Source organism: Tenrec ecaudatus, chromosome 5 (assembly GCF_050624435.1).
Source record: "Tenrec ecaudatus isolate mTenEca1 chromosome 5, mTenEca1.hap1, whole genome shotgun sequence".
Taxonomy (NCBI): Eukaryota; Metazoa; Chordata; class Mammalia; order Afrosoricida; family Tenrecidae; genus Tenrec; species Tenrec ecaudatus.
The window spans coordinates 44,389,936-44,404,644 of NC_134534.1; the positions used below are offsets into that span (position 1 = coordinate 44,389,936).

Consider the following 14,709-nt stretch of genomic DNA (forward strand, 5'->3'; position numbering starts at 1 on the left):
TCAGAAACTCACGGGGGCAGTTCCACCTTGCCTGACAGCGTAGCTACCCTGTTTCCCCGAAAGTAAGACATCCCCCGAAAATAAGACCTACTTACAGTTTTGCCTCTCACTGAAATATAAGGCATCCCCCTGAAAATAAGCTACCGTAACTGTAGACTATAGCAAATGCGCAGCTCACTGTTGGCCACAGCACAGCGGGAGCAGACAGGAAGGGCAAGGTCTCTTTTAAGAAAATAATAAATGTGTACTGTATTCTTCTTCATGGAAAAATAAGACATCCCCTGAAAATAAGACCTAGTTTATCTTTAGGAGCAAAAATTAATATAAGACACTGTCTTGTTTTGGGGGAAACAGGGTATGAATCAGCAGTAAGCTTGATTATTTTTATGTTTGGTATGGTCCTTTACTGAATCCCAAATCTGCCTATTGGCTTCAGCCATGTGACCATGGAAAGACCTACGAGGGAGGTACTATTAATCCTATGTATTGATGAGATTAAGTGACTTGCCTCAAACCACACAGCTCAAAGATGCCAAGTGACTTGGTTCAATGCCCCAAAGCTACTTAACTGACAGGGTTGTCAGCCCTGGGAAGAGCCCATGCCCTGAGCAGCAGAGTCCAATTCAGCAACTCCAAGATAGAGTTTATTGAGTGACACAGGGAGGGGTCTGACAGCACCCTAGGCTGCCTTCATGAAGTCCCTTCCGAAATCAAAATAGAGAGCGAGACTACAGATCCTTTGTTCTGGAATTCCCACCCTGGGAGAGTCATGTACTTTCCCAAATGTTTTACATCAACTCGGGTTTCAGGATAATCTTGGGATGGGTTCCTGAACACTGGGGCAATCTCAGGATGTTCATCGCTAATAGGATGGCAGGATTGACGTTTTGGCCACTAACCAGATGAAACAAGTGAGAGGCACTTAGGTCGCAATGCAATGTGCCTCCTTGTCTTAATGACACTGGGCTACGTGGGCGGCTCTTCTGAGACATCCACATCTAACCCATCGGGCTCTGAGCAATCCAGAACGTGGTAAGAATTCCAAGGAGACTGAGGGATGGGGAAAACGGTGTGCGTTACACTAACTCCAGAAGTTTGGCCCCGGGGTTAAAACTCTAGTGTTATTCTAGAGCTAGTATTGCTAACCTGAAGCATTAGTCACTAAACCATCCCGATTCATGACTCACGTCTATCTCCTCCTCTGGGCTTATATTTGTCAATGTTTATAGACACCAGAAAGGATAAGCATTTTGTTCAAACATATGTAGTTTGCAAGCAGCGTGTTCATGCTAATTCAGTTTAGGTAACCAAGTGTCTTCTCAAAAAGCAATTTGCCAGGAACAGTGGCAGATGCGTAAGCATTTGCAAACATTTCAGTAGTAGACAGTAGTCTTCAGAATTATTTTAGGGGGCTTGAACACTTCTCCGAAGCCCTGGTGGCACTGTGGCTGCTAACCAAAAGATCCTAAGTTCAAACCCACTAGTCACTCTGTGGGAGAAAGCTGAGGTTGTTTGCTCCCATTAAGATTTAGAGTCTCAGGAACCCTATGTAATACGCCGCGGTGCCGGAATCAACTTGATGGCAGTAAACCCTTCTAAGAACTCTGGGGCCACACTGGTTAAGTGTTCAGTTACTAACACCAAGGTTGATGGTTTCCCACGATCCAGTCTGGGGGGAAAACATGGCAACTGGCATTCGTGAAGATTCACAGCCTTAGGAACCGTATGGGAACAGTTCTAGTCTAGCCTGCATGGTTGCTGAAGCAGAACGCACTCAACCCCGTACGGGGTCCAGCTCGGCTTTCAGTATCCACTTCGACGAGTCCACGAGGCACAGGGGATTGAGGGTGCGAGCGTCAGAGGAAAAGCCCGTGGTCAGAACGCACCAGTCACTGTGGGGGTGCAAGATGAGGAAGACTGCTTCTGTAGAGAAGCCTAGTCTTAAAAATCCTGTGAGGAGCTTCTTTCTACCTTTGACCTATAGAATTTCTTTGAGTTGGCATGCACTTGGTGGTGGCAATGAGTATACACTTCTAGGAGCCCTGTGGAGCATTGTTAAGTGCTCAGTTTTTATCATTTTGGGGGGCTGTTACAGCTCTTATCACAATCCATCATGTCATGCACATTTGTACATATGCTGCCATCATTTTCAAAATTCTTTCTACTTGAGGCTTTGGTATGAGCTCATTTTTCTCCCTCCCTCATGAAGTCTTGATAAATTCTTATTTTCATATCTTACATCGTCCACTGTTTCCTTTCCCTTCACCTACTTTTCTGTTGTTCTCCTGGGGTGAGGGGGCAGTGGTTATATGTCCATTGCTGTGATTGGTTCCCTTTCTCCCCCACACCTCCCCCCTACCCTCCTGTTATGGCTACTCTCATTATTGGTGCAGAGCTTATTTGTCCTGGATTCCGTTTTCAGCTCTTATTGGTACCAGTGAACATGCTCTGGTCTAGCTGGATTTGTAAGATAGAATTGGGTTCATGATAGTGGGGGTGGGGGGTAGGGGAAGGGAAGAGAAAGCATTAATGAACTAGAGGAATATAAAAATGTGCTTGACACAACGGATGTATGGATGGATAGTAATGAGTTGTACAAGCCCTCAATAAAATGATTTTAAAAAATAAACTTAAAAAAAAAAAACACTACAGGAAAGTTGTGTCCTGGGTGCTATACTGCACCATGGCTAGTTTGTCTCTTTCTTGTTACCCTTCTGTGAAGGGATGTCCATTGTCTCCAGATGGGCTTTGTGTCTCCACTTCGCCCTCCCCTTCATTCATTGATATGATTTTTGTTTGGGTCTTTGATGCCCGATACCTGATCCCATCAACACCTCATAATCACACAGGCTGGTGGGCTTCTTCCATGTGAGCTAGGTTGCTTTTTAGCTAGGTGGCCACTTGTTTACCTTCAAGCCTTTAAGACCCCAGATGCTTTATCTTTTGAAAGCCAGGCACCATCAGCTAGCTTTCTTCACATTTGCATATGCACCCATTTTGTCTTCAGTGATTAGCCAACGTGTCAGGAAGTTGAGAACCTGGGTTATTAGAACAAAGTGTTCTTGCATTGAGGGAGTACTTTAGTAGAGGCCCAATGTCCATCTGCTACCTTAATACTTAACATATACGTACATAGATTTCCCTATCGTTTATATATATATATATATATATATATATATATATATATATATATATATATATATATATATATATATATATATACACATGCCTGTTTTTAGACCTCTGTAAATGTCCTTTGCCTCCTAGTTCTTTCCTCTATTTCGTTTTACTTTCCTCTTGTCCCACTATCAAGTTTGGTGTTTATTTGGGTTTCAGTAATTCCTCTTGGCTACATTGTCCCTGATCAAGCCCTACCAGGCATCCTACACCCTCCTTGCCATTAATTTTAGAACACTTGTTGCTCCCTTGGCCCTGGGTTTGTTTATACCCCCATCCTTTCCTCTGCCTCCCCCTCTCCTGTGTCCCCCTGGATATGTATGTTCTGTTGTTTTCTCCTCCAGATTGTTTATCCCACCTATCTTACCTAGATAGACATGCAGAGACAATAATAAGCACAAAAACAAGACAAAGTAAAATAAAACAACAAAAGAAACAAGCAAAAACCCACAAACGACTAAAAAGAAAAGCCTGTAAATAGTTCCAGGTCTATTTGTTGACCGTTAGGAGTGTTTTCAGGTCGAGTATGATGGGATGCCAGGCCAGGCTCCAAAGCCTGCTTTTGGCATTCTCCAGGGACCTCATTGCTCTGCTCTCCGTGCTGCTCTGTTGCACGCCCTTAGTGTTTCACCCTTGTGTGGCGGGGTCAGATTTGGTACAATTGCCACACTGTGTCTCCAGTGTTGTCCTCTGTAGCGCTCTGGGTCGGTGAAGGACTTCGCGTCTTGTGTTGGGGCCCGCCCTATGATCCTCTCTGTGCATTGGCTGCTCTGGCGGTTTCAGCTTCTAACCAAAAGCCGGTAGTTTGAATCTACCCAGCAGCTCCATGCATTCACATATATGTTGCATCCAACCAAACCTCTTGGGCAGTTCTCCACTGACATGTCGGGTTGCTGAGTTAGAACAGACTCAATGGTACATAAAAACAACTACGTGAACTTCTTTCTTATTTTATTAAAAAAATGTTTACATGTACTTCTAAAGAAGACGCAAAATACCAAGTGCTGTATTATCTCATGCTGTTTCATGCGATCTACAGCAATGAAATAATAAACAGAAACACGAAAAGGTTACTATGTGTTTTCAATTTACAAATATGAACAATAATTACATAACATTACATATCCGTGTTTATACAGTGCTAGGTAGAAGGCAGTAAAGAATATTGGATTTGGGATTAATGACCCACTTGAAATACAAATGTTGTCCAAAAGCATGGTATAAACTGAAAATAATTATTAAAGAGTATGTTGAGGAAAAAATCATGGGCAGGAATTAGCTGCATGGCTCAGAACCTACATTAGTTACATCACCAATTACAATGCTTTTTCCTTACTTGGAAAAAATGCAAGCTCACTGACTTAACTCGAAGTTTGTTTTCAATAAATCACTGTCATAATATGATAAATGTACAGTTAATTTGTTTATCTGTAATCTTTAAACATAATTGAAGAGCAAAACCTGAGAGCTCTTAAACTATGAATTCAAATTGTATACAAAATTATGCTGGAAGAAACGTCACCTGTTATAGCTTAGTAAGTGTAAACCAAATAAATGTAAACAAAATAGAAAAATATATCAAACCTAATACAATCATAAAGACATAGTTATGCACCACTTCATGAGCTGCATATTCATCCCACAGAGAAAGCTCTACTGCCAATAAAGAGAATGAGCAGGCATAATGGAGCAAACTCAAACTCAGAAACTCACTGCCATTGTGCCTTTGCTGACTCTTAGCCACCCTATAGGACAGGGTAGTATTGCCCTGGTGCGTTTTCAACACTGCAACTCTTTACAGGAGTAGAAAGCCCCACCTTTCTCTTATAGAGCGGCTGGTGGTTTCAAACTGCTGACCTTGCAGTTCGTAGGCCAAAGTGTAACCACCAGGGTTCAAAAGAATGGACCACACTGAGTCAATAATAATACAATTCAGAATTTTTAGATATACTTGAAAATAATTTTCAACATTTATTTATGCAAAAAATGCAAATCGGAAAAATACTGTGAAAATCACTCTTGAAGAACGTAAGAATATAATCATCTTATCAGTGTTGCGAAACATAAGCAAATTTCTGTTTATAAATGATCTACAGAGACAACTGGGGATTGTTTGGGCTAGCAATATGAAGTTCAATGTTGAGAGCAAGACAGATTTGTTTTTTAGTTAGTGATTTCTAATTTACTATTTGGTGATTAACAGGTAATGGGAAAATAGCATGTTCAACTATATCACATATGTAACAAAGAAACTTATGTATTTACAAGTTATAAAAAATAAACATTTCTACAGATATAAAGATAAACCAGAACTATTTACAAGTTTTAAAAAATATGGCAAACTAACCCAATAATCATGGCATTTTGCTGTTTGCTAGGATCATATTGTCTGAAAGTTATTTCATAAATCATATCAGAAATCTTTGATCCACCAAGGTTTTAGATGCCAAATTCCTCTGTCCTACAGTGTTACGAATAAATCTAAAAATCTGCAAAAAAAGAAAAACCAATTCAGAATGAAGAGAAACACCAAGAAGACCATATATGCACATCAGTTCAAATATCTAAATTAAATTGGCTAATTCACTAATCGACTCATATATCAGACAGGAATTCTATGGTGATACACAAAAGTGTAAAGACTAGACAACCATTATCTCTCTCAGTATCAAACACATGTATGTTCCTATTTAGAATATATTTTTATGAACTAGTAATACCAATCATCTCAAATAAGAGTCCACTTTTAAAGACTTATCAATGCTACTTTCCTCTAAAAATGCTGCAGCATTTGTTCATGATCCTCAGTAGCTCTATTAAGGACTAAGAAGGTATACCTTACTGACTTGTCTTCCTTGAGATTGTGGAACATATTCACATAATATTCATATTTGAAGAACAGTTTTTCCAATACTTGGACTTACCACTTCAGAGTCCACTATCATCCCTTTCTACACCCCCCTGTAGAGAACGTGTGAGTGAGAAGACAGAAGGGCTTGTCCGTGCTCTGAGCAGGAACTGCAGTGCTGGCTTTGGTTTGGGCTATGCTGACAGCCAGTGCAGAGGGTCAGTGGGACTCGCCTCTGCTCGCTCTGCCAGCTCACGCAGCCGGTGCTCGCCCCCAGGGCTTCCTGACTCCCAGTGAGCATCACAGCAAAGGCGGGCTGCAATGCTACTCCTTCTTTGGCATTCTAACTTTTACAAACACCCACTAGGAAATATCAACTTCCAATACATCTCTTTGAGCATACCCAGAAAAAATGGGAAAATGTACCTCTTGTTGTAAGTACGTAAGGAAGGCTGCTAACACAAAATTTCGGCAAGGCAAATCCACAACGCAGAAGAAAAGGAGATCGAAGATAAGGAGGGTGGCCTCGTTCCCGTAGTAGAGAACGCTGCTGAAAGAATAAGCTTCATCTGTTTAAAACAGAAGCAATAGGGCAGATTTAAAATCGGACACACGGCTGATGTCAAATCTGAATATATAAACCACTGCATTAGGAGCTAGTCACTATAAATATACTTCACGGATTAAGAAAATAAAAGGCTATAAATTTGTTAATGTGAAGGAACTCTGCTCATAAAAATCCGTTCGGTTGATAACTGATAGTAATTTAAGTATACAGTCAATTCCTCTCAAAGATGGGGTAGTGAATATCCTTTCTCTATTCCTTTATATAACTAAGGGCTAAATTAATCTCAGAAAGCTATAGTAAAAACAAAAGGGCAAAGCACAAAAGAGTGCACAATGGGCTACAGTAGGTGTCTCACGCACACACTGTACACGTGGGTGTGTACAAACCACCAGAACAAACGAATCTGTCTTGAAAGAAGTACAGGCAGGATGGCCCTCGGAAACGAAGAGGGCAAGACTTCAACTCCTATGCTTAGGACTTTTCAGAGCGCCGTCCCGGGAACATCATGCTGTCTAGTACAGAGGAGGTCAGTGACACACAAGAAGAACTTTAATGAGAGGGATTGGCACAAGGTCTGCAACTGTCGGCTTGAACATAATAGAAACTGTGGGGATGGGAAGGCACGGGACTGAGCAAAAGTTTGTCCTAGTGTCCACGGGGTCAGCACCAACTCAAGGGCACCTAACAACACACACAAACACACGATTGGCTGCCTGTTCTGTGAGGAGCCCTGGTAACACAGCGCTTACTCATTGGGCTGCGATCCTAAAGATCCACGGCTTAAAATCACCAGCTGCTCCTGGAGAAAGACGGGGCTTTCTACTCTCATAAACAGGGAATGATTCGCAAGGGCAAGTCTACCCTGTTCTATAAGTTAGCATTGCCTTGAATGACAATGAGGAGCTTCGGGGGGGGGGGGGTTGTTTGCTTGTGTGGTAGTTACATAATCTGGTGTCAATTTGGGACTAGAAAGATGAAGAGTGAAGGGGTGGAGTCTAGTCTGTCATCAGGTCATAGCCAGTGAGGCCTCTGTGTGGGCATGGCTTTCCCCTGAGGATTCTGGGAATTCCTATATTTCCTCCTTGGAGGTGGGAGAGTCTCTCTCTGCTCACTCCCTGAGAGACCCTCACTGGCATGACACATGGCATAATGCTGATAGACCCTGTGCCCTGAGAACTGGAGGAGCCACGAGGAGACCCCTGCCAGCATTGAGATTAATGTAGGCTCCGTCATATTACATTTTGAAAACTTCAGTGAGTTGTGAGATATCTCTTTATAAAATATATACTTCTGCATAAATACTTCTCTATATAAATGCATATACACATATACAATACAAATATGTATCTGTAAAAACATATAAGCCTGACCACCATTTAAAGAAAGCAGAGAGAAGTAGGAACCAATTGAAACATAAGAGAAGTTGCAAAAAAGCCCACATGAAAGAAACACACCAGCCTGTGTGATCATGAGGCGCCAATGGGATCAGGTATCAGGCATCAAAGACCCAGAACAAAAAATCATTATCAATGTGAATGAGGGGGATGTGGAGTGGAGACCCAAAGCCCATCTGTAGACAGTTGGACATCCCCTCACAGAAGGGTCACAAGGAAGAGAAAAGCCAGTCAGGGTGCAGTGTAGCACCGATGAAACACACAACTTTCTTAATGCTTCCTACCACCCACTATCATGACCCCAATTCGACCTTACAAATCCAGCTAGACCAGAGCATGTACACTGGTACAGATAAGAGCTGGAAACACAGGGAATCCAGTACTGATAACCCCCTCAGGACTAATAATGAGAGTAAAGGGAAGGTGGGGGGAGAGAGGGGAAACCAATCACAATGATCTACATATAATCGCTTCCCAGGGGGACAGACAACTCAAAAATGGATGAAGAGAGACATTGGTTAGTGTAAGACATGAAAAAAACAATTTATAAATTATCAAGGGTTTGGGAGGGAGGGAGGGAGGGTGGAGGGAGGGAAAAAATAAGGAGCCAATATCAAGGGCTCTAGTAGAGAGCAAATGTTTTGAGAATGATGATGGCAACAAATGTACAAATGTGCTTGACACAATGGATGTATGTAGGGATTGTGACAAGAGCTGTATGAGCCCCTAATAAAATGATTTTAAAGGGGGGGAGCGAGAAGTGTTCATTTAGTTTCACTCCCCACAACCCGTTTTTCAGTTCTTATTCCCAAATGAGTCTGGATTTGGCTCATTAATAAGTAAATTTAAATAGCTTATTGCCAAGTTTATGACTAATTGGCTTTACTCAATAAAGTGTAATAAGGTATACATTAATTTCAAAAGTGCAAACTGTATTGTGTAGCGCCCTTGTGCTGCCATAGGTTAGGCGTGGGCGGCTAAGCACAAGAAGGAAGATGAGGCGTCCACTCCTACGCAGTCTCAGCAACCCCAGGGGGCAGCTCTGCTCCGGCCCCGAGGGCTTATAAACGGAAACGGAAATGGTAGACTCAGATTTTGAATCCAACATCAAATGATTTTGAAACCGTACATAGTTTAGCGACCAATTTATACTGTTATAATCTTGCATCCTTCTAATATAAGTAAAACACTAATACTACCAGAGTAATTCTTCCAATTTACAAATCAGATCTTCTTAGCATTCTTTAATGACATCCACATTCATTAACAGTGGTTTCCAAATTGTTTTGATTATGCATCCCTATCAAAAGAAAATGAGATGTACTCCCAAAATAGGTATATTTTAATTACTGCATATATTATAATTTTAAAAATTATACACTAAGGATGATGGATTTGGAAATACATAAATAGACACTTTAATATTTTCTTCCCATATCCTATTGGATTTGCATGCAGAACCCTGGGGGGCAGGGAGGAAATAATCTGTAAGATGAAATCACTCTTTAGGGTGTGAGCAAAGTCTCAGGCACCTGGCCTCTGCCCGCTTGATCTTCAGTGATGTCGTTCCTAAGTGCATACTGCATTCCTGCTTTCGGGTTGCCCTTTTCCTCCTTCTTTGCACATGTCTTTGTCCCTCTCACTTCCTTTGACTCTGCTTGTTTGACAAATACCTGCCTATTTTTCAAGATCTTGACTCAATTGCAGCTAGTTACTTCCCTGATAACGCCCAGAACTCTCTGTATGATCTGTGAGTTCTGTGTGGCCCTTGTGATGAATGACTGAGTCCAGCAGAAAAGTGGAGAACGCTGTCAGAGGAGGGGCTGGTGAAAGAAATGTACATCCACCCCGGCCTCAGGAATCAACCTTACGTAGCTGCTGAAGCTGATTCTCCTCCTCCGTTCTGAAGTTAGAGGAGGTCTGCGGACTGTCATGTCCTTTTTTCCCCCTCAATAGTTTTTTGACATGTAAATCACAGAACATACAATTCAACAGTTCAATCACGTCAAGAAGAGTTGCACAGTCACGACCACAATCCCTTGTAGAACATTTTGTTCATTCTTGTAGTCATCATCATCATTAGCTCTTTTCCCTCCAGCGCCCCCTGCCATGCCCCCAAGGAACCATTTAATCCAGTTACTGTATCTATCCAGGATTCCATGAACAGAAATACATTACAAACAAACAAAACTACAAGAATGGCAGCAAAATAAAAACCTCAGAGAGAAAGCAGATAATATTAAAAAGTAGAACAAATTTAAATGGATAAGGGAGATTGAAAAATAGGGTGCTAAATTTTAGCCTAACTGCACCTGCAACAATCCACTCTCCAATGCATTCTGCAAGTTACCAAGGTTAATCAGATCCCTGGTTCTTGGTGAGAGGGGATTCACCAGGGGCTTAATCCACATGCATTTGCCCTTCATCTTTTTTTTTTTAATGAAACAGCTTTAAAACGGGTCCTCAGGGAGATCCAATGTTCCGTCTGCCATAATTGACTTTACAATGCTATTTGATACAATGACTATTCACATCCCTCAACTGTGATTAGGGGGTTCACTAGAGGCCTTATTCACGTGAGGGCCTACAAATGGATTGTGCTACCAGATGTTCACAGTTAAAGCTCTGCTACCATTGCCTCTTTTAGATTTGGATTATACTACTTATAATCCTTGGATCACACAGGCTGGTGAGCTTCTTCCATGTGGATTTAGCTGATGTCGCATTTAGATGGCTACAAATCTTTAGGACCCCCGCCCCCAACATTATTCTTTCTGATAGCTGGGCACTAACTCATTGCTTCACCACATTTTGCTGCAGCACCCATACCTTCAGTGAGCTCTTCGTGGGACTGAGCATCAAGCAGGGCCATGTCCTGAGAACTAATGGCTCTTAGACTGGAGCTAGAATTAAGTGCAAGCCCAAAGTCCATTCATGTGTCTATGGTGGATCTATGTCTCTGATTCACTGTGGAGGCATCACTGACATTTTATGTGAGAGAACATTATTAACCATCCTCCTTGGGGACATCACTTCCTCTGCCATCAAGTCAATGCTGACTCATAGTGACATTACAGGGCAGGGTAGAACTGCCCCTGTGAGTCTCTGAGCCTGCAAATCTTCTAGGAGTTGAAAGCTTCATCCTTCCCCTGTATCACACCCTTCTTAAACAATCTTTTATATGTAGGTATGCGCTGCAAGGCCAGAGGTTCAAAACCCCCAGCTGCTCCATGCTAGCAAAATCAAGCATGTGTTCCCATAAAGAACTACAGTCTCAATAATTACACGAATAACAGTGAGTTAAAGGAAGAAGAAACTGTTCTAGAATTGAATATAGTGACAACTGTACACTACTATTTGATATGATTGAATTGTATGACATGTGGATGAAGTGCTAATATAACTGTTAAAAGCAATAACAACAACTACAGTCTCAGAAACCCACAGGGGCAGTTCTACTGTGGCTGCAGGGTCACTAAATTGGAACTGACCCCATGACTATGTATGCAGGAGCCCTGGTGGGGCAGTGGGTTACTCATTGGGCTGCTAGTGTACATTCAGCCATTGAAACCCGCTGGCTGCCCTCAGAAGGAAAATGAGGCATGTTCAGCAGTTCGAAACCACCAGCAGCAACGAGGGTGAAAGACTGGGCTTTCTATTCCCATGCACAGTTACAGTGTCAGACACCCACAAGAGGCCGCCATGAGCCAGCATTGACCCCATGGCAGTGCTGTGGACTGAAGAGATGTGTAGCAGTGTCTCCCTGGGGGCACGGGAGCAATCCAAGAGGACTGCAAAGGGAGACCTACACTTCATCCTGGATTATGGGCTATCGTACTAAAGTTTTTCATTGCCAGAGGGTGGCTGAGCCATTTTTTCCCCCTGAAAAGTCTGAGAACCTATAGTTTATCCACAGGGGCAGTGCCACTCTGTCCAGTGTCGCTATGAGTCAGATGGCAGCAAGTTTGAGCCTGAGTCTTTAAGTCGAGTAATGTCTGTTATATATGTTCTGTGCAATAGGACATTGTGTGATTTGCTGTTGGGCTCACATCACATGAAGACTCATGGGGGTTGTCACTGCTGCTGTTGCTGGAGGGAGAGTGAGGCAGGAGCTGCGTTGGCCCAGATCCACCTGCTCTTCCACTGTGCGAGCAGCAGGAGCAACCAGGCCCTGGAGCTGCTACCGCCCAGCTGTCTGATGAAAAAGTCTGGGGGCCCACGCCAGAGCCACGTCCTTTGCCTCACCAGCCAGGGTCCAGTGCTGCAAGCATCTGGGTTTGGGACAGTTGCTTTTGTTTTAAAAACAACAGCAGCACCAACAAAAACCTTATGACACTCTGGATCTCTATGTGGCTGGTGAGCAGCTGTTGGCTGAACAGATGTCAACCAACACATTATCTCTATTTATTTCCTATTCTGTGACATAGTAAAATAAAACACATATAAACTATACATGAATTTCATGAAGTCAATTGACTTCAGATTCATTTTTATATACAATTAAAAAATAATTATAGCACTCCATTGCCTAAACTCTGAATAATCACATTTATTAAAGGAATGTGAAAGGTACCATTGTAAAAGATGCTTTTTTCCATTGGTTCCATGAATTCCATTCCAAGAATTCTCTCAAATAGTAATTTATCTTTTATAAAGTAATCCATTTCCTTATGAACCTAGTAGGAAAAGCAATTTCAAAACCAGCAGTGAAACAAAACATTCTTATAAGTACAAAATCAGAAGAAAAAAATTAAAGACGAATAATACTCAGGGAAAACCTGTTCTTCAAGAAGACTGAACTTATTATATTGAACTTAATAACAAAACTTTCTTTAGTAAAGTTCAGATTTTTAAAGCCTTATTAGTACTAAGGGCTATAGATATACTGAAAATTACTTTACAACAAGCTATTTAGTAATTCAACCATAATATAACATGAAAGATTTGAATAATGAACTCTTATATTTTGCTAACTATCTAATAATTTGCTTATACAGACAAATTCGAAGGGAATCATAATAATAGTGTTAAAGGACAAATAACATTTCGTCTCATTCTTATACAATTTAACTATGTCTGACCCATACTAGGTAAATGAATTTACTGTGTAGACAGTATCTTTATATTTATAAATATATGACTTATAAATAAGTAATTTATCCTTAAATATATAAGGATTGACTTATTTATTTATTTAGAAACAGTACTTAAAAATTTTACTCCTAAGTATTAAATTTGACACCACGAAAGGGGGTTTTAAAGTCCACTCTTACTAAGAAAATAATTAACATACCCACTTTTCAAACATCACATTGTGAGCTCAGTTTCAAATGTTGAGATACATACATGATCAATGAAGGAGCCAAGAAATTTGTTCATTGCATGATACGCTTTTATACTCTGTTCAAAAGTACTTGCTGATGAACTCAGTAGTCTAGCAGGGCCATTTTTCTAATGTGAAAAAGAAAAAATAATAAATGAAACAGGTATGTTCTTGGAATTTAAACAACAGGAAATGTTGGCAAAGTGTAGCTGAACTGCATTTCATACAAACCCTGGTTAGTGATTCGTGAATTCTGTCATAGTGTTGTCTCATTTGGCTAGAAATTGCGATCTGAAAGGTCTGACCATCTGTGTTGGGTACCAAACCTCTCTGGCTACACAAATTTTCCTGAAAAATTAGAGAATTAAATGAAAAGCAAGTTTATGAAAATGCTATCTATCTTAAGACAAAATAAATGTAGCACTTTTCTTTAGTTGTACTATACATTATAGGATTCTGAAGCTAACTGAAATTCTACCGAATTATATTTGAGAGAGATTTTAGCATTTCCCAAGGTTCCCTTTATCAAGTTTTAATAATTTCTACTATGTTCTAATTCTTATTTCCCTCCAGGTTTGTATAACATTCCTTTTACTCTTTTAACGAACCTCATACTCAGTTCATTTTATGGGAATCTTAGCCTTCTTTTGATTAACTTTATTATTATTTAATCCAAGTTGAAAAATCTAAGCATTAACTACTTTAAGTTTACAAATGGAATTTTTTTCTAACAATGTTTAAGGATCCTTCATGGTATAGTGGTTATGCATTGGGCTGCTAACTGCAAGATCAGCAGTTCAAAACCACCAGCCATTCCAAGGGAGAAAGATGAGGCTTTCTACCTACCTAAAAAATTACAGGGTAAAACCCAGAGAGGCAGTTCTAGTCTGCCCTGAAGGGTTGCTATGAGTTGGAATTGACTCCTTGGCAGTAAGTTTGGAGTTTTTTGGAATTGTTTTAAATGCTTCCCCCGATTAACTTGAATAAAAACAAATGGTGTGACTAATTAAAGTTATAACTGCCAAGAACTGAATCCAGACAACCACAAATATATAACCATTTGCCCTATCTCCCGCCTATCCAATTTCCATTATGCTTCAAGGCTTAGCTCAAGTTCTCTTACCTCTGGGGAGCCTATTCATTAAGCCTAGAGATTAGTGGTCTTCTTTGTCTAAATCTAATTTTGCAAACACACACACAATTTCTTTTCCTATAGATTTAGAGGGAGCCTACATGCACTGAATTTCTCTGTTTAAAAAATTTCATATTAAAAAGGAAATGCCAGTCAGAAAATTTCTAAAACATGGATATGTACAAAAGAGAAAAACAAAGTAATCTCAACACCCAAGAGGTATTTCAAGGATCATAGTCCTTTCCCTAAGTATATGAGGGTAAGTAA

The 14,709-nt window shown here is 40.8% G+C and overlaps 1 protein-coding gene across 2 annotated transcripts in view; it reads right to left on the reverse strand.

The window, feature by feature from the left end:
• Window positions 1-4,111: 4,111 nt before the first annotated feature.
• The window catches only part of TMEM67 (transmembrane protein 67), a 54,136-nt gene continuing 43,538 nt past the window's right edge, over window positions 4,112-14,709 (reverse strand). The window contains exons 24-28 of one of the 2 annotated variants that reach the window (XM_075549490.1): window positions 13,542-13,658; window positions 13,334-13,438; window positions 12,561-12,663; window positions 6,452-6,575; window positions 4,112-5,666 (exon numbers count right to left, since the gene is read on the reverse strand). In XM_075549490.1, coding sequence (XP_075405605.1) covers window positions 6,481-6,575; window positions 12,561-12,663; window positions 13,334-13,438; window positions 13,542-13,658 — 420 coding nt within the window. In that variant the 3' untranslated portion in view covers window positions 4,112-5,666; window positions 6,452-6,480. Of the gene's footprint in view, window positions 5,667-6,451; window positions 6,595-12,560; window positions 12,664-13,333; window positions 13,439-13,541; window positions 13,659-14,709 lie in introns of both variants that reach the window. The other variant, XM_075549489.1, reaches the window with a different exon arrangement.